This window comes from Cetorhinus maximus, chromosome 5 (assembly GCF_964194155.1).
Source record: "Cetorhinus maximus chromosome 5, sCetMax3.hap1.1, whole genome shotgun sequence".
NCBI classification, from domain to species: domain Eukaryota; kingdom Metazoa; phylum Chordata; class Chondrichthyes; order Lamniformes; family Cetorhinidae; genus Cetorhinus; species Cetorhinus maximus.
Window position 1 is genome coordinate 130,281,225 of NC_135883.1, and position 25,750 is coordinate 130,306,974.

Here is a 25,750-nt window from a genome sequence, read left to right on the forward strand (position 1 = left end):
AACAAATACACATAAAAAAGGGAGCTATTCTGTTGGGATGGGCTCCACTTAAACCAGGCTGGGATCAGTGCCCTGGTGCATTATGTAACTAGGGCCATGGATATGGCTTTAAACTAAACGAGTAGGGGAGGGTTCAGATGAAGGAAGATTTAGGAATCTAAGGAGAAAACTTGAGACAATAGAACAGTATGTCGATTCGGATGAAGACAGATAGAGGGAACAGGAGGGACAGAGTGTTTAACAGTAATAATGCATCAGTGAACAAGAGCCATGTAAATAAGAGATGTAGAAAATGACACTAAACGTTCTTTATCTAAGTGCGCAAAGCACTTGCAAAAATTAGATGAACTAGTTACTGACAGGAGCGGGTTTAATTTAAACAATCCTGAGTTCTCTTCTCTCCACCTGCCCGTAAACAGCAGAAAGCTGTTTTCTGATTTTTGATTTCCCCCTTTATAACTGGTGGCATATTTTTCTATCCTCTCAGTTTTGGTGTGATCCAATTCTTTATTAATAACCCCATAGCAAACTTGAGATAGGATGAACTAAAAGCGTTAATTTATTTGCACACACTCAATGCGAGAGGAGAGGAGCAATTTGGCCTGCTTTTCATTCATACAATAAAGGTGGAATAGAGAAAAGAAAGAAGTACAGGGCAAAGACCACAGGTAAAATAAGAATTAATGTTTCACATGAGTTCAGAGTCCAGAATCAAAATCCAATACTGTATTCTTTCAAGGAGTCGGTAGGTTGAAGACCAATGCTGGATAATTCACTTTTTTCAGTAGAAATGACTTCCACAATGAGATGGACACACAGAGGCAAATTAGTCTTGCAGGCACTGGCACAGAAGTTCAAAAATTCCAGTAGAAACAATGTAGATGGAGAGGCAGATATTCAAACATTTACAGAACCCTGGTTCTGAGCTGCTGCTTGGTTCAGGGAAGATAGCAGTCTGAGCTTTGCAGCTCCACATGGCAATATTACTGGTTCCAGCAGTTTGCTGTTGGGGGGGTTTGGGGAGTCAAGTGACTCCCACCTCTCCACTGTGGCTTGGACAAGGATGTATATTCCTTAGTCTGGATTCTTGAGATTGGTAATGTTACAACCATTAATAATTTCAAAAGAGGTTTCACAGTCCTTTGTCCTATCAGAATGGTCATCTCCATTGGACAGGCCCTGGCCTTAGAAATGTAGATGGTGGTTGTACAATTTCTGTGGATCTGATCTCTGCAGTCACAGGGGTCATTAGCACCACTTAGGGATAATGAGGTGTCAGCTTCTCAGAATGCCAGAACGTTCCTTTTGTTTGAGTCATGGCCAGCCATGGCTTCAAGTCATTTAAAGCCTTTGTCCAGTATTTTTAAGATATTTATAAATTAGCCATGCTGATATTTATATATTTTATAAAAATATAGAATGAGGTCTTAGCTCCAGGACAGCCACAAAGAGAGATAAATGGTTTAGATAAAATCACCATTCCAGAGACATGGAGCGGAATCATCCCGGATTTGCACTAAGTGTGGTAGCAGGCGGGGAAAATGACGTTTTACCCACCGGCCGCAATGGTGGCTTCTCACGCCGTATCTTCCCGATCCCACCCCATTAATTATACATTCCCGGGAAACAGGTCATTTCCATGGTGGGCAGGCTCTCATTCACCTGCCTCGCCATCACCTCGCCACTTCCTCGTGCCAGGCGCCATATTTAAAGTGCATCCGCGGGCACACCTCTCAGTGCTTCCAGCCCAGGACGGCTGCAGGGAAGACATGGAGAAAGACAAGAAGACTGCAGCCCTTCGGTTTAATGATGCATCCCTCGAGCGCCTTTTGGACGCAGTGAGGCCTGCCATGATGTACTCTGCACCCGCTCTGGCCGCAGGAGGGGCAGCAACATCACTAATCCAGCATGGGAGGTGGTGACAGCGGTGGTCAGCATCAATGCCCTGCAAAAGAGGACAGCCACCCAGTGCCAAAAAGGGATAAATGATCTCCCTTCCACCAGGGTAAGGCACTCTTCTCATCATTCTCAACTGACGCACTCACAAACCCATCACACGTTCACAGGGATCTCACTCACTGCCAGTTTAAGGGACATCACCATTCACTAAATACATACATTCTGTCTTCACAAAGGAGGACACTAATAACTTACCAGAAATGTTGGGGAACACAGGGTTTAGTGAGAGGGAGGAACTGAAAGAAATCAGTATTGGTAGGGAAATGGTGCTGGGGAAATTGATGGGATTGAGGGCCAATAAATCCCCAGGGCCTGATAATCTACATCCCAGAGTACTTAAGGAAGCGGCCCTAGAAATAGTGGATTCATTGGTGGTCATCTTCCGAGATTCTACAGACTCTGGAACAGTTCATACAGATTGGAGGGTAACTAATGTAACCCCACTATTTAAAAATGGAGGTAAAGAGAAAACAGAGAAATATAGACCAGTCAGCCTGATATCGGTAGTAGGGAAAATTCTAGAGTCCATTATAAAAGATTTAATAGCTGAGCACATGGAAAACAGTGGCAGAATCGGACAGTGTCAAGCATGGATTTACAAAAGGGAAATCATGCTTAACAAATCTACTGGAATTTTTCGAAGATGTAACTAGTAGAGTTGATGAGGGGGAGCCAGTGGATGTGGTTTATTTGAACTTTCAGAAGGCTTTTGACAAAGTCCCACAAAAGAGATTGGCATGTAAAATTAAAGCACATGGGATTGGGGGTAGTGTATTGAAATGGATAGAAAACTGGTTGGCAGACAGGAAACAAAGAGTAGGAATAAACGGGACTTTTTCTGAATGGCAGGCAGTGACTAGTGGGGTACCACAGGGATCGGTGCTGGGACCCCAGTTATTCACAATATATATTAATGATTTAGATGAGGGAACTAAATGTAATGTCTCCAAATTTGCAGATGACACAAAGCTGGGTGAGAGGGTGAGCTGTGAGGAGGATGCAGAGATGCTTCAGTGTGATTTGAACAAGCTGAGTGAGTGGGCAAATGCATGGCAGATGCAGTATAATGTGGATAAATGTGAGGTTATCCATTTTGGTAGCAAAAACAGGAAGGCAGATTATTACCTGAATGGCTATAAATTGAGAGAGAGGAATGTGCAACGAGACCAGGGTGTCCTGGGTATACACAAGTCGCTGAAGGTAAGCATGCAGGTGCAGCAGGCGGTAAAGAAGGCAAATGGTATGTTGGCCTTCATAGCCAGAGGATTCGAGTACAGGAACAGGGATGTCTTGCTGCAATTGCACAGAGCGTTGGTGAGACCACACCTGGAATATTGTATGCAGTTTTGGTCTCCTTATCTGAAGAAGGATGTACTTGCTATAGAGGGAGTGCAGTGAAGGTTTACCAGACTGATTCCAGGGATGGTGGGACTGACATATAAGGCGAGATTGAGTCGGTTAGGATTATATTCGTTGGAGTTGAGAAGAATGAGGGGGGATCTCATAGAAACCTATAAAATTCTAACAGGACTAGACAGGGTAGATGCAGGAAGGATGTTTCCGATGGTGGGGGAGTCCAGAACCAGGGGTCACAGTCTGAGGATATGGGGTAGACCATTTAGGACTGAGATGAAGAGAAATTTCTTCACCCAGAGAGTGGTGGGCCTGTGGAATTCGCCACCACAGAAAGTAGTTGAGGCCAAGACATTGTATGTTTCCAAGAAGGAGTTGGATATAGTTCTTGGGGCGAAAGGGATCAAAGGATATGGGGAGAAAGCGGAAGCAGGCTATGGAGTTGGATGATCAGCCAAGATCATAATGAATGGTGGAGCAGGCTCGAAGGGCCAAATGGCCTACTCCTGCTCCTATTTTCTATGTATGTTTCTATGTATTCTCTCACACACACCTTCATTGTCCTCATCCCGTCCATGGGACCACTCACCACCCACACATGCCAGGCATGTTTATCATCTGGTCTGGCAGGTGTCCTGCTTACACTCTCGCCTTCTCTATTCATGCAGAACAAGCTGGCATACAACAACAGAGAGAGGTCGCAGACTAGTGGAGGAGTGTCTGAAATCAAGGTCCTCACAGACTTTGAGAATAGAGTCACCCCGCTGGCCGGTGAAGATCTGGACCAGTCCTGTGCTGACGGTGAGGTCAGTGCTGCTCTACCGAGTGAGGATCCAGCAGTGCAACATCCATCAGATAACCATGCTGTGGGTGATGTATCCTGTTTCACAGGCCACTGCCATGCACTAATTATCTCTCCTTGCTTTTGCAGGCACAACTGGGAAACAGATGAAGGGGTCCACGACCCAGATCCTTGACCCAAGCCCCAAAGAAACCTGTGAAGAGGAATCTGAAGGCACCTTCATTGAAGATCCATCACAGCATTCACCCATACCCTCCACCAGCGCAGAGACACACACCTCAGTGGGACTTGGTTTTAGATTAGCCTCGGGATCACAATCTGGTGAGCACATTGCACAGTCTGATCCACAGCAGGCGGCAGCAGGGACTTCCCAGGTCTCTGGCACTTGGAGGACTGCTGGAAGCCAGAAATTTGCTGAGTCTGAGTCAGACAACGAGCCTCTGGACTCCGTCATACCTTAGTTGCTGGAGCTGCAAAGACAAGCTCAGGAACATCAGGAAGGGATGTCCACTGCACTCCTCAGATTCCAAGGCACGACGGAGGAGTCTGTCCGCCTTCCAGCTTAGGTAATAGTGCTGACATTGCAATACACCAAGGTCAACACTGGTAGGATGGTGGCCATCATTGGGACCTTGGTCCAGGACATTGCTCCGCGGGTTCAACTCCATTGCTGACACCATAGTTGCCCTCCAACAGTGTCAATGCGAGAGGGGTGCGGGGTAGTTTGATCTCACTCCAGCTACCCCTTCTCCTCAAGGAGTCAGCCGGGGTCTTTGGGAACCCATAGGGAGGATCAGCAGGTGCACACTCTGGGGCCATCCACCCAGGTGACTCTGGGAGTGTCTGGCTCATCCAAATCCCCTCTCCCTGTAACCCCAGCAGCTCCAGCTACAGGTGGAGGAGGGTGCCACTGCCAAGCAACAGGCCGGTGCCCTCCAGGTCTCGGCCCTCAAGAGGAAGCCCATCAAGGTCATCACAAACAGGGCGTAGCAGTCAGCAGGCTGCCTCCACCTCTGTTGTGGATGTGGAGGGAGCAACAAGATGTAGCGACAGGGTTAGGAAGGTTAAGAAGGTGTAGTTGCACAGCCTGGGCATGGGTGTTAATCTGTTCACTATTGTAAATAAACTCCCAAGAATGTCTCCCTGCCTATGGCTCCTTGTTCTGATGAGCAGTGTTCTTGTCACTCAGATGTGAAACCTTGGTTCCTGCACAAGATAAATGCAGGTGTCTCAGTCCAGGGCCTCTTCCCTGTGCTTTGTGCAGCCTTCAGACAAAAGTGATGATCTGGCCTCACTCTCCCAGGGCATATTACTAATGCCTGTACCTCGATGGTGCTTTTCATTGCTGCAAGAATGTCGTGGGCAGGCATCACAGAGTTCCATCATTCTCTGTGTGCTCTCAGCACCTTTAAGGTGGGGCTGGCCCCCATCTGTTCAGCATCTGTGATTATTGACGCTGTGCTCCTGAAGCGGTCAGGTGCTGAAGGTGGACTTAGGATCAGATTGTTCAGTAGTTTCATGGCTGCGTCTCTATGATATGACCCTGATCACAAAGCACAAGCGAGCTGCCTGGGGCCAGACAGGAGTCAGATATTCTCAGAGGCAATGTGAAGATCTTTGGAGTGTCCTCACTGCATGTCGTCATCCTCCTCCTGCCATCGAGCGACTGTCAGGGCCTCCACTGCATCTCCATGACAGGAGCCTTATCCCAGAGGGTATGTGCACTGCCGTTAGTCACACAGGAGTCAAACGTTCACAGATACAATGTGGGGATCTATGGTGTTTCCTCAATGCATGTCGCCATCATCCTCCCCAAATCTAGCAGCTATAAGGGCCTCCCAAACATGCCTGCCTCATCTGGCCAGTGTGATGGCCTCATCACCTTCATCGTCACCTTCGAGGACCTCCTCACCCTCATCCCCCTCGACGTCCTCCTCATCGGACCTCCAGCTACTCCATCTCCTTCTCAGCTAATTCCTCTCCCCATTGCAGCACCAGGTTGTAAAGGGCGCAGCAGATGATGACAATGTGTGACATCCTCTGTGGACCTTATTGCAGGGCTCCACCAGACCGGTCCAGGCACCGGAAAAACATTTTCAGCATCCCGGTGGTCTGCTCCATCAAGTTGCAAGTTGCAATATGAGCCTCATTATACCGTCACTCTGCTGCAGTCTGAGGCTGCTGCACGGGCGTCATCAGCCACGTCCTCTGTGGGTAGCCCTTGTCCCCGAGGAGCCATCTCTGCAGCTTCTGTGGACCCTGGAAGACGTCAGGGATTGGTGACCGACTGAGAATATAAAAGTTGTGCACACTCCCTGGGAACCGAGCGCCGACCTGCAGGATGCGTTTGTGCTGCTTGCACACCAGCTGCACATTCAGTGAATGGAAGCTCTTGCAATTGACATAGTTGACCTTTTATTGCGACGGAGATCTGGGCACCATGTGAGTGCAGTCAACAGCACTTACACCTGTGGGAAACTTGAGATCTGGGCAAACCCAATTGCTCTTGCATCCTGGATCTCCTGGTCCTGGGTGAAATGCACAAAGTTGTGTGCCCTTGTCAAGATGGCATCCGTGACCTCATGGATGTATTTGTGGGTAGAGGCTTGTGGGTCCCACAGAGGTCACCTGTGGAGCCCTGAAAGGAACCACTGGCGTAAAATTTGAGTGCCGCGGTCACTTTCATGGCCACTGGCAGTGGATGCCCTCCATACTCCTGTGGCACCAAATCCTGCAGCAGCTGGCAGGTGTGACCAACCAGATCTCTAAATATGCGCAGTCTTCGGTAACACTGGCTTTCGATCATCTGCAGGAACGAAATGCGGCATCTATAAACCCTGGGTCTAGCTAGGCATCAATCAGCAATGGCTCCCTGTGGCTCTCCAGCAGCGTGTGCAGGAGCCCCAGCCGCTCCTTCTTCTGTACAGCCAGGCACCTCAGTCACTCTCTTCTCCGTCATCTCTGCTCTCTGTATGCCACGAGGTATATAGCTAGTTCACCAGGCTCCATGCTCCTGATGTACTCCTCCTGCAGGATGAGAGAGAGAAAGAGAGATGCATGGGTTAGCTTTGGCATTCGAAGAACCTCTCTTGGTTAAGTCTGAAGGCCCCTTAATGCATCCAGGAGAGTGCTGGCCACCACTTGGATGGCCAGAGATTAGTTTCTGCATGGCTGCCTGAAACCTCACCCTCCTCCCCACTCCACCTGACCGACTGGCAGCAGCTTTGCCCACTGGGCTGCATCCTGTGCTCTCAGCTCAGGTACATGTATTCTCCTAACCCACACTGCAAAGCTGCACTGTTAGCTTGAACCATGGCAGAGACTGGCCCAAACCAGGATGCTGACATTGCAAGGGGCTGTGAGCACCTCCACCAGTGACTGCTCCATGGCTAGCTTTAGCAAGGAGATTGTACAACGTGCCCAGTGGTCCAACTGTTCTGCAGTCCACTAAAATGCTCATTAGTTTGCAGTCTGTGCCTGAGGGGTTAAAAGCTCTAAAGCACTTGTTGGCACTTTCATGCCTCTGCGTTGCTTGAGTGGGCAGATAAGCTAGAGGCCCCCCACAAGCATGTCAATGTGGCTGCATCCGAACTGTCTCAGCCCTGGAGGAATGGTCACTTTATACAAGGTTTCCCTGGTGCACGGCAGCTTCCCTCCCCCTCACCCTGCACATGCTTGTGCACTTCCATCACCCGCAGGGCAGCCCTTGCACCGCCCCCCCCCCCACCCCCCCCACCCAAGTCACCTCAACCACAGGGCAGCCCTTGCACCCCCCCAACTCTCCTCAACATTGACGTCCAACAGGCAACCCTCGCGAGTGCTGTGCAATGTTACTGTGCACTCACCTCCGAGTTCCCCTCAAAGTGCAGCCCGCCAAGTGCAAGCCTTATATATGCTGTTGTGAAATATGTCGGCGTGGTGCTCCAGCGTGGGGGGATGATTCTGGCAGGCTGGGCTGATATGGAGATGCAGATGTATTACAATGAGTTTCCCGATGTCTGATGGCAGGAAATGCGGCCCAACATTGACAAGCAGAACGAATGATTGCAAACTGGTTTCACGATGTCTTGAAATAGATTTTTGGCCTTCTCGTTATATTGTCCGTTCACGCCGCTGAACACACCCCACGCCAGCGGGCATGGAAAATTCCACCCATGGCTAGAAGGTGACCAAGTTTGGGAAATAAATATCCCAGGGTTCACAACATGTTGGAAAGACAAACAAAATGTAAAAAAGAAAAGGGTTCACCCTGATAGTTAAGAATGACATGAAAACATTAGTGAAAAAGGATTCTGGCTTGGAAGATCAGGAAGTCTTCTTTTTAGGCAGTCAATTCGAGGATGACTTGCTTCCACTGCGGTTCAATGAGTTCTGAGATGGCTGACAAATCCAATCTGCAATCTGCAGTCTCTGCCATATGCAGGGCAAGTAGTGCTGGAAGGGTTAGGTAGATGGGTTGTTTGGAGGTTTGCATGCTTCCTCCAATGCCTCAGCTTCACCTCTGCACATTCCCAACAAAGTCTCTAGATGTGTTCGCTGCCTTCCCAAATGAGCCTTCTCCATTTTGGACAGTGACAAGCCAGGGACTCCCATGAGTCGAGTAGAATCAGTATGGGTGGAGATTAGAAATGAGAAAGGTCAGAAAATGCTGGTGGAAATCACTTATAGGCTCCCAAACAGTAGTTATACTGTTAGAGAGAACATTAAACAAGAAATAACTGGAGCTTTTAACAAAGGCAATGAAATAATTGTGGTAACTTTAATGTTCGTATGCACCAACAAAGGTGGTCTGGAAGATGCGTTTATAGAATGCTTTTGTGACAGTTTTCTCTAACTGTACAATGTGGAAAAAAATAGAATATGAAAATAAACTATCCAGAAATATGGAAACAGATTGTAAGAGCATTTACAAGCATCTAAACAGGAGAGTAGCTCAAGTAAACTGGTCCCTTGGATGGAAAGGCAGCAGAATATCATCATGGGGAATGCGGCAATGGCAGAGACATTGAACAAATATTTTGGTCCAAATTTTCATTGAGTCAGGAGGGCTCCATGCCTTAGCGAAAATAGTGCTGGAACCCAGAATCCAGAAGTCCCGCCCAGAACCACAACACCTACAGTTTTCTACAGGGAGTTGTGAGGGGAACAGGGGTGGGCTGTATTTCACACATCAACAGTTCAAAGAGGCAACTACACATTTAAAAGTGTAGCTGCCATCACACAGATCCAATTTTGGGCACTCAAATTTCTCAAACATGACTCATGGGCTTTAGACATCTGAGGGAAAGGTCTAAATGCGCCATAGTTATTTGGAGAGGTAAGGTACCCTTTTGAAGAGATAGGGTACCCCTTTTGGAGATGTCGGGTACTCTTTGGGAGAGGTCAGGTACCCCTGTGAAAATGTTAAGAGTGGACGTGAATGTGCATAAAATTGAATGAGTCTTTGGAACTGTCAAACTGTCAAATCATTCAAACACCTTGCCCTTTAAATTAAAAAAAGCCAGCCTGCAGTTGAAAAGAATCAGTGCTTGCAATTTCAATAGAAGGTTATTGACAGAAGCCTGAGGGTTATCATTTTAGGATTAGAGCTGCTTGACTGCTTCCACAACGTATCATTATCACAGTGGGGGGGCCTGTAAATTCACAGTTTGATTTACAGCTCAGAGAAGTTATAAAGGTATTAGCTATCTTTAATGTGGGCCTATGAAAACAAGTGTTTGTTTTAGAGGGGAATTAAGTACTTGAAGGAAATGTTTGTTTTTATAAGGGGTTAAGCACTTGAAGGGACTTGAATGTATTGAATGGGCTTTTATCAGTGAGAGTCATTTGATTTTTAATATAGGCAAGTCCATAATAGATACTTAGAATTTTATTTTATTCCATCTCACCAGGTTTGCTCTAGGTGAATACTGGGTGAGTTGGCATGGAAGGTGTAAGGGAGAAGGGTGGTTGGTGGAGCATGGGTTGGCATTAGTTGTCACTAAGTTGGCATAGGAGCTATAAAAGGCTGTGGGAATTAGTAGGGAGTCATGGGTTGGAAGGGGTGACCATGGAGGGGGAGCACGTAGAGGGGCACAGGTTGGCATGGAGGTATGGGGGACATGGAGTGTAGGTAAAGTGGCATAGGTTGGCATGGAGGGTATGAGGAGCCATGGGTGGTGGGTGGGGGGGCATGAGGTGGCATGAGTTGGCATGGATGTGGCATGGGGAATGTGTGGGAGTGAAAGGGTGTAAGAGGTACAGTGCTGTTTTTGGTTTTATTGCTTTTTTCACAATTGGGATGAAGGCGAGCCTTTTAAACAGCCCGCCTTGGCACCCAGCAGCCCCCATGGCTGCCTCCAAAATCTTTCCTGGGGCAGTGGGCCTGACTCCAGTTAGTACCCACACCCCTGGAATGAAAATCCAACCGTTTGGGGCATTTTCTCCCAAGTCGGGTTTACGGAGTGGGGGATTTTTCTGACTTGGGAGCAAAAATTTGTCTCATCGTGTCTGCCTTCACAGTAGAAGACACAAATTACATACCAGAAACAGAGGGTAACCAAGCGGCTAATAAGAGTGAGGTACGTAACATTATTAATACCAGCAGGGAGAAAAAGTATTAGAGAAACTTAAGGGACTAAATCTGACAAATCCCCAGGACTTGATGGCCTACATCCTGGGGTTCTAAAAGAGGGAACTGCAGAGAGAGTGGATGCACTGGTTCTGATTTTCCAAAATTTCATAGATTCTGGAATCGTCCTTGCAGATTGCATGTTGACAAAGGTAACTGACAGAGAGCAAACGGGGAACTTCTAGCCAGTTAGCCTGACTTTAGTCATCAGGAAAATGCCGGGATCTACTGTTAAGGAAGTCTTAACAATATACTTAGAAAATCCTAGTATGATCAGACAAAGTCAACATGTTTTTATGAAAGGGAAATTACGTTCGACAAATTTATTCATAATTTTTTGATGCAACTAGAAGAGTAGATAAAGGAAACCAGTAGATGTAGTATACTTGGATTTCTGAAAGGTATTTGAGAAGCTGCCACAAAAGGTTAAAAAAATTTCCGGTCCCGCCAGAGTCAATGGATTTTTTGAATGGCTCGCCACATTTTACGGCCCCCATCCCCGCTGTGACCATTGAGTCGTGGGTAATAAGGTTTATTAGCATGGATAGAGGATTGGTTAATGGGCAAGAAGCAAAGAATAAGGATAACCGGGCCTTTTTAAGTTGGCAGGCTGCGACAAGTGGAGTGCAGCAAGGATCGGTGTTGTGGCCTCAGCTATTTACAATCTGTATTAATGACTTGGACAAAAAGACCGCGAGTAAAGTATCTAAGTTTTCAGATGATGCAAGGCTGTGAGGGGGATACAAAGAGGCTGCAATGAGATATAGACAGGTTATATGAGTGGGCAACAAAGTGGTATATGATATGGGGAAGTTTGAGGTTATTCACTTTGGCAGTAAAAATAGCAAAGCAAAATATTTTTTAAAAGGCATGAAACATGGGTGTCAATACCCTGAACAAAGCTCTTAATGAGTCTAATTGCCCACCTCGTGAGGTTGGGAAACAGACACGCCAGCTGGTGCCAGTATTTTTGAGCTCCCTCCGTCTCCATTCGGGGCCTGAAAATTCTGCCCATAAAGCACCATACCAACTGATTCAGCCTTAACTGGAGTATTGTATCCAATTCTGGACACCAGTCTTTAGGAAGGATGTGAAGGCATTAGAGAGGGTGCAGAACTAATTTATAAGAATGGTTCCGGGATGAGGATCTTCAGTTATGTGGGTAAATTGGAGAAGCTGGGGTTGCTCTTTATAGAGAAGAGAAGGTTGAAAAGAGATTTAATAGAGACGTTCAAAATTCTGGAAAGAGTTGATAGGGAGAAACTGTACCCATTAGCAGCAGGATCGAGAACCAAAGGAATTTTAAAGTGAATGGCAAAAGAACCAAAGGTGACATGAGGAAATGCGAAGTGAGTAGTCAGGATCTTTTTCACAAAGTGAGTAGTTAGGATCTGGAATGTACTGACTGAGAGGGTGGCGGAGGTAGTTTCAATCTTGGCTTTCAAGGGGGAATTGGATGATTATCTTTCTGAAGAGAAAAAATTTGCATGGCTATGGAGAAAGGGTGGAAGAGTGGGACTAGCTGAGTTGCCCTTGCAGAGAGGCAGTGTGGACTTGAAGGGCCAAATAGCCTCCTTCTGTACTGTAACTACTCTATGATTCCATAATTTTATGATTCTATCATAAAGTGGAATCACAAATTACAGAGGGGAAATATTGCGGTACTGGAAATCCAAAATAAAACCACAACTGCTGATGAAAGGACTTTGACCTGAAAGGTTAACTTTGCTTCTTTCTCCGCCGATGTTACCTGATCTGCTGAGCATTTCCAGCATTTTCTGGTTTTAAGCACAACTTTCTTTATGCCATTGGTGTGGTTATTAGGCAAACGTTTGGGCTAACATCACACTCTGAGCAAGCACACTGCTGAAACTGTGCGAAATAACACCAGTGTCATACCTGCTTACAGAACCCACTAATTTGATGCTGGTACTGTTTTCAGAGCATACAAGAGAACAGCACAGAGGCATACTGTTCACTCGCTCAACTCTTTAGTTAGGCAAGACAAAGCACTGTGCACACCTACTTAAACATACATGAGGGGTACTGGTCACTGGCTTTTAACTGCAGGGGGAATATACAAGATTAGGAATGTCCTGGTCATCTCTAAGACTTGGAGGTGGTCCATTTCAACTGGATGTATTTTAAACTTCAGTTTTACATTGTTTTTTAAATGAGGTTCACACATTATTTGCCCTAACATCACAAAATGGAACCACCTTCGCTCTATTTCCTGTCGTTGCTACTTTGGGAATCTACTATGGCTCTCATACTTCAAGATAAAACAATTTTTCAACCGCTGATCACCGACAAAAAATTGTTCAGCTCGAAGGCTCATGAGCCACTCAAATATTTGCAGATCTTAATTAAAATTGATTTGAGTATCTTGCTGCCTAATGCATAACTTTTATTGAACTCAACACATTTACCAACTTCAGTGTTTCTGTTAAAAAAGGTAAGAGGATTTAAAGCTATGCCACATTGATTGTGTTGCACCATGGGCCCAAGAATGCGATGGCCGGGACAGCCACACACCAGTTACTAGCCTTGTCAGTGGAACTCCAAACTGACCTATCCCTATTATGTGAAGTCAGCTACTTTAACCATTTTACAGACATTCTCAGCATATAGCTGTTGATGTCCTGGGAGAGCATGGAGGCCATGTAAGCAGCCAACAACTGTCAACAGGCTGCTAGCTGTCAGGAAGGATGTGCTGTTTTTATGGGTCACACAGTTTCCCCTACAAGAAATACCCGGTTATTAGAGTTCATGGGACAAGGTGGTCTTCTGTGGAGGAGAGGACTGACAGCAAGACAGAAGATGAGTTATCTCGAAGGCCTCCAACATAGGGCAGAATTTTGCAGTTGGCGAGCAGAGGGCAGGGCCCGCTCGCCGACATGTAAAATGATGCAGGATGACTACGGGGGTTCCCCCCGATGTCATCCTGGCCCACTTAAATTTTCAGGAAGGCGGGGGCACAGCCAAATCAGCTGCGGGCCCGCCGACCTGTCAATGGCCAATTGAGGCCATTGACAGGATCAATTATACAATTAAAGGACCTGCCCATCCAACCTTAAGGTTGGCGGGCAGGCCAGGAGCCCCGGCGGGCGATAGAAAAAACATGAAACCTCATCCACCGGCGGGATGAGGTTTCATGTCTGTTTTAAAAAACTTTAATAAAGTTTATGTGATATTTATTAACATGTCCCATCTCGTGTGACATTGTCACATGAGGGGGACATGTCAACGAATTTTTTTTTTCTATATTTTTAAAAGTGTCAGCGATCTCCCTGAGGCAGCATTTAATTCGCCCACCCACGTAAAATGGCGGTGGGGCCCGCGTCTCCAGCAGGGATCGGCTCCCTGCCTGCCGGAGATTGGGTCAAGCCCGCCTGCTCGACAGGTAGAAAATTCTGCCCATAGTGTCCGTGGCAAACAGGCACCAATATCTGGAATTTTGTTCAGTCACTGTTGGTGTACCATAAGGCTTGACCCTAATTTATATATAAATGGGAATGTTAAATGATCTATAGGCTCTGTGACTCCAAGTGCCAGGAGCACATGAGACCCATACAATGAAGCACTGTGCACTTTGTTTGCTGAGCAAGCTTCTGTGGCCAATCATGGAAGAGTTATCGGGGAGGCGATGGCGGCTGGACTAGTAATCCAGAGACCCAGGGTATTGCTCTGAGGACCCAGGTTCGAATCACGCCACAGCAGATGGTGGAATTAAAAATCTAAGGTCCATGAAACCATTGTCGATTGTTGTAAAAAATCACTAATGTCCTTTAGGACATTAATGCCCTTGAGGGAAGGAAATCTGCTGTCCTTGCCTGGTCTGGGCTACATGTGACTCCAAACCCACAGCAATGTGGCTGACTCTTAAATGCCCTGTAAAATGGCCATAATCAGCAGTATCAAATTGCTACAAAGTCACAAAAAATGGATGAAACCGGACAGACCACTCAGCATCAACCTAGGCGCTGGAAACAACAACGGCAAACTCAGCCCTGTCGGCCCTGCAAAGTCCTCCTTACTAACCTCTGGGGCTAGCTGTCTCACAGACTAGTCAATCAACAGCCTGACATAGTCGTCCTCACGGAATCATACCTTACAAATAATGTCCCAGACACCACCATCACCATCCCTGGATAAGTTCTGTCCCAACGGCAGGACAGGCCCAGCAGAGATGGAGACACAGTGGTATACAGTTGGGAGGGAGTTGCCCTGGGAGTCCTCAACATCGACTCCGGATCCCTTGAAGTCTCATGGCATCAGGTCAAAAATGGGGAAGGAAACCTCCTGCTGGTTAATGCATACTTCAGCTGATGAATCAGTGCTCCTCCATGTCAAACACCACCTGAAGGAAGCACTGAGGGTGGCAAAAGTGCACAATGTACTCTGGGCGGGGGACTTCAATGTCCATCATCAAGATTGGCTCGGTAGCACACCTACTGGCTGAGTCCTAAATGACATAGCTGCTAGACTGGGTCTGCGGCAGGTGGTGAGGGAACCAAAAAGAAGGAAAAACATACTTGACCTCATTCTCACCAATCTGCCTGCCGCAGATGAATCTGTCCTTGACAGTATCGGTAGGAGTGCCCACCACACAGTCCTGACGAAGTCCTGCCTTCACACTGATGATACCGTCCATCATGTTGTGTGGCATTACCACCATGCTAAATGGGATAGATAGCGAACAGATCTAGCAATTCAAGACTGGGCATCCATGAGGCACTGTGGGCCATCAGCAGCAGCAGAATTATACTCAAACACAATCTGTAACCTCATGGCCCCAATCTACCACTACCATCAAGCCAAGGGATCAACCCTTGTTCAATGAAGAGTGCAGGAAGGCATGCCAGGAGCAGCACTAGACATGCCTAAGAATGAGGTGTCAACCTGGTGAAGCTATAACACAGGACTACTTGAGTGCCAAACAGCATAAGCAGCAAGTGAAAGACAGAGCTAAGCGATTCTACAACCAATGGATCAGATCTAAGATCTGCAGTCGTGAATGGTGATGGATAATTAAACAACTCACTGGAGGAGGAGGCTCCATAAATATCCCCATCCTCAATGATGGGGGAGCCCAGCACATCAGCACAAAATGTAAGGCTGAAGCATTTGCTACAATCTTCGGCCAGAAATGCTGAGTGGATGGTACATCTCAGCCTCCTCCAGAGGGCCCAAGCATCACAGATGCCAGTCTTCAGCCAATTCAATTCAGTCCACATGACATTAAGAAATGGCTGGAGGCACTGGATAGTGCAAAGGCTATGGGCTCTGACAATATTCCTGCAATAGTACTGAAGACTTGTGCTCCAGAACTTACCTCGACCCTAGCCAAGCTGTTCCAGCACAGCTACAACACTGGCATCTACCCGGCTATGTGGAAAATTGCCCAGATATGTCCTGTACACAAAAAGGACAAATCCAACCCGGCCAATTACCGTCCCATCAGTCTACTATCGATCATCAGTAAAGTAATGGAAGGGGTCATCAACAGTGCTATCAAGCGGCACTTGCTTAGCAATAACCTGCTCACTGACGCCCAGTTTGGTCTCCACCAGGGCCACTCAGCTCCTGACCTCATTACAGCCTTGGTTCAAACATGGACAAAAGACCTGAATTTCCAAGGTGAGGTGAGAGTGACTGCCCTTGACACCAAGGCCGCATTTGACCGAGTGTGGCATCAAGGAGTCTTAGCAAAACTGGAGTCAATGGGAATCGGGGGAAAACTCTCTACTGGTTGGAGTCATACCTAGCACAAAGGAAGATGGTTGTGGTTGTTGGAGGTCAGTCATCTCAATTCCAGGACATCACTGCAGGAGTTCCTCAGGGCAGTGTCCTCGGCCCAACCATCTTCAGCTGCTTCATCAGTGACCTTCCTTCCATCATAAGGTCAGAAGTGGGGATGTTAGCTGATGATTGCACAATGTTCAGTACTATTCATGACTCCTCAGATACTGAAGCAGTCCATGTCCAAATGCAGCAAAACCTGGACAATATGCAGGCTCGGGCTGACAAGTGGCAAGTAACATTTGCATCACACAGGTGCCAGGCAATGACCATCTCCAACAAGAGAGAATCTAATCGCCCTTTGATGTTCAATGGCATTACCATCACTGAAACCCCACTTTCAAAATCCTGGAGGTTACCATTGACCAGAAACTGAACTGGACTAGCCATTTAAATACTGTACAACAGCAGGTCAGAGGCTAGGAATCCTGCAGCGAGCAATTCACCTCCTGAATCCCCAAAGCCTGTCCACCACCTACAAGGCACAAGTCAAGAGTGTGATGGAATACTCCTCACTTGCCTGGATGAGTGCAACTCCCACAACACTCAAGAAGCTTGACACCGTCCAGGACAAAGCAGCCCGCTTGATTGGCACCACATCCACAAACATTCACTCCCTCCACCACCAACATATAGTAGCAGCATCTACAAGATGCACTGCAGGAATTCACCAAGGCTCCTTAGACAGCACCTTCCAAACCCACAACCACTACCAACTTGAAGGAGAAGGACAGCAGATAGTTGGGAACACCACCACCTGGAAGTTTCCCTCCAAGTCACTCACCATCGTGACTTGGAAATATATCGCCATTCCTTCTCTGTCGCTGGGTCAAAATCCTGGAACTCCCTTCCTAACAGCACTGTGGGTGTACCTACACCACATGGACTGCAGCAGTTCAAGAAGGCAGCTCAAGGGAAACTAGGGATAGGCAATAAATGCTGGCCCAGCCAGCGAAGCTCACATCCCGTTAATGAACAAAGAAATGTCTGCAACCAGTACACTGCAGTGCTCTGTGTTTGCAAGTTATATTATTGTCTTTTGCATGATAACATTATGCTTTTACAATTTTGACTTATTATCTGTTATATGAGTTAGCTCAAAGCAGAACACACCTACTATGAATACTTGATGCATTGATTTAATCACTGGCTGGAACATTCACAACATGTAGAATAATGCAGAAGTGATTTTCATTTTTTTTGATACTAGATACCCCCTGACAAAGACAGGTGCTCAGGGCACCTTTCTTTGGGGGAGTCTTCCTGGGGGGGGCAGGGAGGGTGTGGTCATCCCCACCCCAGAATCAGCAAGCCATGATGCAATTTGCTATTTCTTCAGTGGGCGAGTGATCCAGATGCACCCCTGGCAGCAGTGACATGCACATTTCTTCCTCTCCCTGACTCACTGCGGAGTTGGCAATAAAATTTCTAGGCAGACACATCCTGGAATATCACTAGGGATTTGTGCCTCATCCTCATGGATTGTCAGCTCCAATGTGTATTGCTGTTAACCACATTGACACAAAACAACAAGTCATCATCACATTCACGAAGAAACTGCCTTGACGGCATTACTGAGCCCGACAGTGGGAGGGAATTGAATTAACAGGTCGAGTTAAAACTGAACAGTTCTAACTCTACAGCTATTATACTCAAGATTAGGAATTCATTATATAGGCATTAGCACAACTATGGCTCCCAGTATCCTGTCATGAAGTATTTCACAGCAGTAATGTGCCACACCACATTCCCATGCTGTTTTGGTAACTACTCAAAATTAATGGCAACTGGAGATGGCTCACCTGAGGATAAGGTGATGCTCTTGGTTTGGATTTTGTTCGGCTAAGACGGGACTTGCTTGTCTTCCTGGAGTCAGTGATGGTTGGGGTTGAGTTTGCGTATGAAAAGGATGGTTTCGTTGCTGTTACTTGATCTAGCGACAGTTGTAATCCCTTGTACTCAGCATCCCTACAAGCAGTCAAAACATAAATCTATTAGATTTAGTATATACACATAAAACCTCCACTAACGCTCTGCTAAATCATTCTTGCTGTCATTTTCGGTACCCTCTTAAAACCCGAACCAGTTGGCTGTTGCTGACCATCTCCTTGCCACTTCTCTCCATCTTTAGTCTGGTAAAGAATATCGTTAAGGAAGAGTGGAACGAGGCCATCTTATTTATCAACCCTGCTCCTTCCACAGACAATGTCAATTCTACCCTATCATGAGTTCCATCCCACTTCAAATCTCCCGAGGTAAAGCGCTACATGATTGCTCCCTGGTGAGAAAGGCTGATGAGCAAAACTGCAGAATTGCATAGAATCCAAAATATTTGGTTCAACTGGTCTATGAGCTTCCTCCCACTCCATTTCATCAAACTGTATCTGCATATCCTTCCTCCATCATGTACTAATTAGTTTCCCTTTAAATGCGTCTATGCTATTCACCTCAGCTACTCTATGTGGTAGCAAGTTCCACATTCTAATTATTCTTTGGGTAATTGTTCATCCATGCTCTATTTTCCTGATGAAATACGCAGCCATTCCACCAAATTCCTGCCGTCCCTACCACCAGGCAGGAAACATTGAAATTTGTAAAGTATTTTACCATCCAGGGCTACACTTACACCCTTTAACTTCCAATCCCATTATTGACCAAATATCTATCTGACTCCTTTCTGAAAGTTCTTTTAGCCAGCCTCAATTGCCAAATCATTGAAAAGTCTAGTATGGCAGAACAAAATTTTAATCGGTCAAACTGCCTCACTAATCACTCCCATTGTGTAAAGGACATAATGCACACATAGCATTGAAGTACAATGTTCTGTGCGTGTTCAGCTCCTTTCCATTACAAAATCTCATTGACACTTTTATGCAAAATATTAATTAATGTTTACATTATTTTAAGTGCAATGAATGATTAAATGAACTACGACACAAAGATTTACCAATTGCTTACTTTTTATTTCTAACTTGCACAAAAGTGTACTTGTGCAACATTTCTTGTTAAACTAGCTGTGCGGTTACCATGATTCAACCAGATTAGTTTGAGTAATAAATAGCAGAGAGATTTTCAGCATTTTAATACCAGGCCCGTGCACCAGCCACAGTTACAAAGTCTCAAAGCATGCAGTGTATGTTTAACTAGCCCAAGGATTAATGGTCGAGCAAACTTGTTTTACCAGTAACCATGGGCAGGATATTTATGTCGGCATGCGCGCGTGATCGGCGGGCCCGAGAGCGGCCGGGGAATGGGCCACTGACCGCGATCAGCCCCTGGCCATAATTTCACACTGGCTGGCCAATTAACAGCCGGCCAATGCACGCTGAAATGCTCAGCACTGCCAGGGTGGGGGCGGGAGGAGACAGGCGCTGATGTAAGCAAGGGTGAGCGCTGAAAGAAAGCTTCCTGAAGGCAGAGAGCTGTCTCAGGGAGCTAAAGGCTTTAAAAGCAATAAATAAAGCTTTTAAAATCCGGAAAAAAATGTCCACACATCAAATCAGTCACCTGAACATATACATGATAAAAATTCTGTCCATACATTTTCTTTAATTTAATAACGGAAACCTCATCCCGCCCTTGGATGAGGTTTCATGAAAAATGCAATGGCTGCCTGGCAGATTTGCATGTCCGCCAACTGTAAGACTGGAGGGATCATGAAAAATCGGAGACATTTACAACTTTAATTCCCTTAATTGGTCTCTTAATTGTCGGATAGGGCGCTTCTGACTTTTGCACGCTCCCACCGACCGAAATATCCCAAGCGATTTCGCAGACAACCAGGTCAGGAGCACGCCCACATGCTGACCTAAAAATTCTGCCCCATGAATTTGAAGGACACCAAAGTAAATATGATGCTTCCTTTATGGTTTAAAGCATTCTGCATTGTCATTTGCATATTGATCAGCGAAGAGGAGCGATCATAAATATCTTCATGAAAACAATATTTATAGATATACTAGTTGATCTTCCCTTGTATATGGAGAGCCAAGTGAGTCTAGTTATCAGGTGAAGTAGGGTTAAAGCGCGAGATACAACTGTCTTTATTTTTGTAGTACTTTGATTTTATGTTATGATTTGCAGTTAAATAGCAAACCATATTGAAGTGTGGGAAAAATAAAAAAGAAAAAGAGAGGTGGGTTTATATTACACCTTTCATAATCACTGGACATCTCAAAGCATTTCATAGCTAATGAAGTACTTTTGAAGTGTAGTCATTGTTGTAATGTAGGAAATGCAGGGGCCAACTTGCGTACAGCAAACTCCCACAAACAGCGATGTGATAATGACCAGATAGTCCGTTTTCTGTGATTTTGAATGAGGGATAAAAATTGGCCAGAACCCCAGAGCTAACTCTCCTGCTCTTCTACAAAAGAGTGCCGTTGGATCCTTTACATCCACCTGAGAGGGCGACAAGGCCTTGGTTTAATCCAATACTTAATACAGCACTTCAAAAGCTCAACTCTCCCTCAATTCTGCACTGAAGTGTCAACCTTAATTGTTATGCCCAAACCCTGGAGTAGGACTTCAACCCAGAACCTTCCAACTGAGAGTCATGGTTGCTGTCAACTGAGCCACATCAAGTGCAGAAATAAGCTGGAAAATTACTCAAAGCCACTCCCGCTCCGTGGATGTTTCCTTGGCAGAAGTGTGGCAGAAATGCTGTTTACATATCTAAATGGCGTTTATGTTTGACTTGCAGTGAAGTGACACCAGTGAAGTGGGTGCAGCCTGCAGATTTTTTTTTCTGGCAATAGTGTTGAAATATCTGAGATTCTCTGCAATATGGTTAAGTTGCTGGGGGATGTGCAGAGTTTGTGCAGAGTTTGGATCTATTTGAAACAGGTTCGATAAACGTTCACCATGGAATATCAAATTTGACATTTGACTAGGATTGCCATGGACCCGGCTAAGAACATAACATAAGAAATAGGAACAGGACTAGATCATTCGGCCCCTCGAGCCTGCTCCGCCATTCAATAAGATCACAGCTGATCTTCTTGTGTTTCGATTTCCACATTCCCATCTCCCTCCAATAACCTTTGATTCCCTTGCCTAACAAGAATCTATCTACCTCTGCCTTAAAAATATTTAATGACCCCGCCTCCACCACCTTCTGGGGCAGAAAGTTCCAAAGTCGCAAAACCCCCCCGAGAGAAAAAAAATCTCCTCGTCTCTGTCCTAAACAGGCGACCCCTAATTTTAAAACACTGCCCCCTAGTTATGGACTCACCCACAAGAGGAAACATCCTTTCCACGTCCACCTTGTCAAGACCATTCAGGATCTTGTATATTTCAATCAAATCACCTCTCACTCTTCTAAACTCCAGTGGGAACAAGCCCAGTCTGGCCAACCTTTCATCATAAGACAACCCACTCATTCCAGGTATCAGCTAGTAAACCTCCTTTGATCTGCCTCGAAAGCATTTACATCCTTCCTTTATTAAGGAAACCAAAACTGCACAAAATATTCAAGGTGCAGTCCCACCAATACCCTAAGGGGGTGGAAAGGCAGCAAAGCAGGACTTCCATTAATTGTTTACCATGCAGGTCACCCCATCGTAAGTCTCTATCTAGGGCAGGGTCATCTAAATTCCTTGGCCTGAATTATTCCCTCATCGGGTGTGCGCGATTGGCGAACCCGGGAGCGGTCGGGAAACAGGCCCCCAGCCGTGATCAGCCTCAGCGACCGCAATTTCACACTGCCAGTCTGGGGGGCAGGAAGGGGGCGGGCGACAACATCACCGCAGGTGTGGGTGAGCGCTTCCTTAGGCAGCTGCAGTAAAATGGTAAAATAAAGCACAAGAAAGCTGCAAACAATGTCTATGCAGCACAATCAAGCACCTGAAAGCATACCTGATAAAAATGCTGTCCCCAGGTATTTCTTCTTATTTTATTTCCTAACAGAGGTTTCATCCCGCCCTTGGATGAGGTTTCATCAAAAATGTAAAGGCCGCCTGGCCGATTCTCCCGTCCGCCAACCGTAAGGTTGGACGGGCCACGAAAAATCACCGACAATTGCGCTGTTAATGGGCTTAATTGCCCACTTAATTATCAGCGGGCGCTCTTCTGACTGCTGCACGCGCCCACTGAGCGAAATATCACACAAGTGCGCAATGACGTCAGGATACTCGCCCGACGTCATCTCACACAATTTTACACCAGTTTGGGTTGGACGTGCGCCCGCAGAATGTAAAACTCTGCCCCTCGTGTGTATGGATGTGCAACAGGGACACGCACACATCTCTGGAAATTCAGAGACCATCCTGAGAGGAGACAACTGGGCCACAAGTTGGGCCGAAGACAATATTCCAATAAATTTTAAACGCTCCCAGTCAAGGAACAAAGCAATCGATTGTCATATGCCTTTTTCACTTTAGGCCTCAATTAAACCCCAACAGATGACCCTCTTGTGTCAGTAAGAGGCACACCTTTATGCTCGCAACCTGCAACTAGGACTCAGGAGGGGAGGAAGAGGAAGCATTTCCTCCTCCTTCCCCCCAGTCAGAACTTCAAACTTACCTAAAATGAGGTGGAAATCTGGTATATCGGAGTTGTACATCAAATTAAGGCCTGCTGCATCACAACAACTCTAGCCCCAACACAGAGATTTTCCCAATCAGGGGAAGATGGACGAAAACCCATTTGCACATGTAAGCAGGGTATCCACCAAACGCGTAGGGGCCAATTGGGTGGACTCTCTGTAATTCCTCCCAGCCAGTTCCTCCTGCAAAGCATCAGCACTGTCTTCTACTATTTAAGGGAAATGTTAACTCCTGGGTGAGAAGCCGGCAGTTTTTCTTTTCTCTCCAGAAGCCACATTCCAACAGGTCTTGTGCTTGGAGTGGGTGCGATGAGGGTGCCCAGGGCAGCTGAGGTCCAAACTTTCTTTGCAGGACTCAGAAAAAGGCTCCGGGTCCTCTTAGCCCCACAAGGACAAGTACAAAACTTTTAGGGTCTACTCTTGACAGGTTTTACTGAGTGAGGTGCCAGTCATTGGCACTACATTCGGTATTTGGATGAAACATTTTCAAGGTCCTATGCACATCGTAAGACCTCTCTGCCGTTAACATAAATGAATGTGTTGAGCAGCAGGCTCAGCTTCTTGCAAAGAGCACCTGGGCTAAAGCTTCTGCAGGGCAGGAGTAGTGTGACAAATAGAGTTGCATAACTTTAGCTCCCATCCAGCCCTTCTTCTGTAAGGCAAAATAATCTAACATTCCCCCTTCCACTTTTAAACTGGAAAGTATAGGGGAAAAAAGTGAATATTACTTGAGTTATGCAATTACGTGTTTGAGATTCAGGGGTACATGACTCCTACTTCCACTTTAAAACAAGTTCAAAATTGCAAGTAATACAGGAATGTCTTAGGTAAAAGCAAAATACTGCAGATGCCAGAAATCTGAAATAAAAACAGGAAATGCTGAAAAAACTCAGCACGTCTAACAGCATCTGCAGAGAGAGAAAAAGAGTTAAGATTAGAGCCCAAATGACTCTTCTTCGGAGCTGAAGAAGAGTCATACGGACTCGAAGCGTTAACTCTGTTTCTCTCGCTGCTGATGCTGTCAGACCTGCTGAGTTTTTCCAGCGTTTTCTGTTTTTATTTCAGGAATGTCTTACTCCTGCTGATTCCAGCCTGCCTCTTGTGGCTTTTATGCGGCAACTTATTCGTAACTAATGCAAAAATAAAATCAGAAAAAAAAATACTCTTAAAAATAAACAACACAACTATCTGTTAAATAAAATAGAAAATACAGTATTAAATCTTTTAAGTTATGGTAGGTGAACCCTGATGCATCACTGAGTCACAACATTGGCTTTGGGTTACCAGAGAAAGACACACTGTATCACTTGTACCATTTGCTTGAGCCGTTGAGTGATTTATTCTGTTTCTTACATTACAACAGTGCCTACATTTCAAAGGTCCTTCATTGTTTTTAACACCCTGAGGTCACGAAAGGGGCTGTGGAAAGACAAGTCTTTCTTTATTAAGTCATAACAGACAAAATTCTGTAAGTACTGTTAAGCAATGCTGATGCCAAAAGCACATAGATGTATAGAAAAGGAAAAGCCAAACCCTCAACACAACTGAGGAATATAACTCTCATACTCAGCACTCATATCTGCCCCCTGTGCTGTATGAGAGGTGACTGACAGGCTGAGATATTTTGGGCCAGATCTTCTGGTCTCCGGATTGCCAGAAACCGGACGTACCCCTCAAGATTCACGTCCGGACCCCGCAGCAGTCCTGGTATGCTGACCTCCGGGGAATTGTCCAGGAAGTTTGAAATTCCAACGGGCAATTCCCCTGCACTCTGGGACCCTCTGAAAATGTCTCTGACGACTCCGTGGGACTTAACCTGCATAGTTACCTAGGAAATGTTGGACAGAAAAATTCTGGTGTAACTCCTGGTTAAGCACAGAACTGAGCACCTCCCCACCCCCCGCCAAATCATTCACACTGACTCCCTGACTCGCCTCCTGACTACACCCCCGCCAAACCTCTAACCAACCCGACCCAATCTGAATACCCCCAATCCCCCCGGACCAACCACTCCCCCGACCCCACCCGATCCGACTACCCCTCCTGACCACGCTAGCCCCCAACCATCCAACTACCCCCCTCACAACCCAGCCAAACCTCACTAATCCCCAACACCCACCACCCGACTAACCCCTGACCTATTCACAGTGGACATTTAAACATGCCTTACTGCAACTAGTGCCATAAAAAGGCGGCATAGCCTCTCTCCCCTCCCCGATGCTACATCACTGCGATGAAGCTCTCTGGGGGATTGTATTTACGCGCTGCATTTCTGAAGAAAAAAAAGTGCGGAGCGCTGTCAGGGCATTGAGAAGTTTGAGCGGAGCAGTAATCCACAATGATTGCCGCTTCGTGGCAGATCCAGGCCTTTGTTTTCATCTAACCATTCCCAAAACACCATTACCATCAGTCTACTATCAGAAAATAAACATTTTACAAAAGCAGCTGTGTCAAAGGATTTGTTAAACTGAACCAGTCAAAAGCCAAAAGAAAAGAAACTGGGAGCAACAGCCTGTGTTTGAGTTTTTCAGAGTAGTGTGAGCAGTTAATAATTAACCACCTCACATCCTTACAGCTTCTGTCTGGTTTATTTGTTTTTCTTGGACATCCCATTTCTGCGGTGTGCACATTATTTGTGTTTATTTTGTCTTAATCTGTTTAAGCTACTATTGCGCCAGTG

The 25,750-nt window shown here is 46.2% G+C and overlaps 1 protein-coding gene across 1 annotated transcript in view; it reads right to left on the minus strand.

Moving 5' to 3' along the window:
* sim1a (SIM bHLH transcription factor 1a) overlaps positions 1-25,750 on the minus strand; it is a 95,144-nt gene that overhangs the window by 15,782 nt on the left and 53,612 nt on the right. Inside the window, exon 9 of the mRNA XM_078541335.1 lies at positions 18,329-18,494. Coding sequence (XP_078397461.1) covers positions 18,329-18,494 — 166 coding nt within the window. The remainder of the gene's footprint in view (positions 1-18,328; positions 18,495-25,750) is intronic.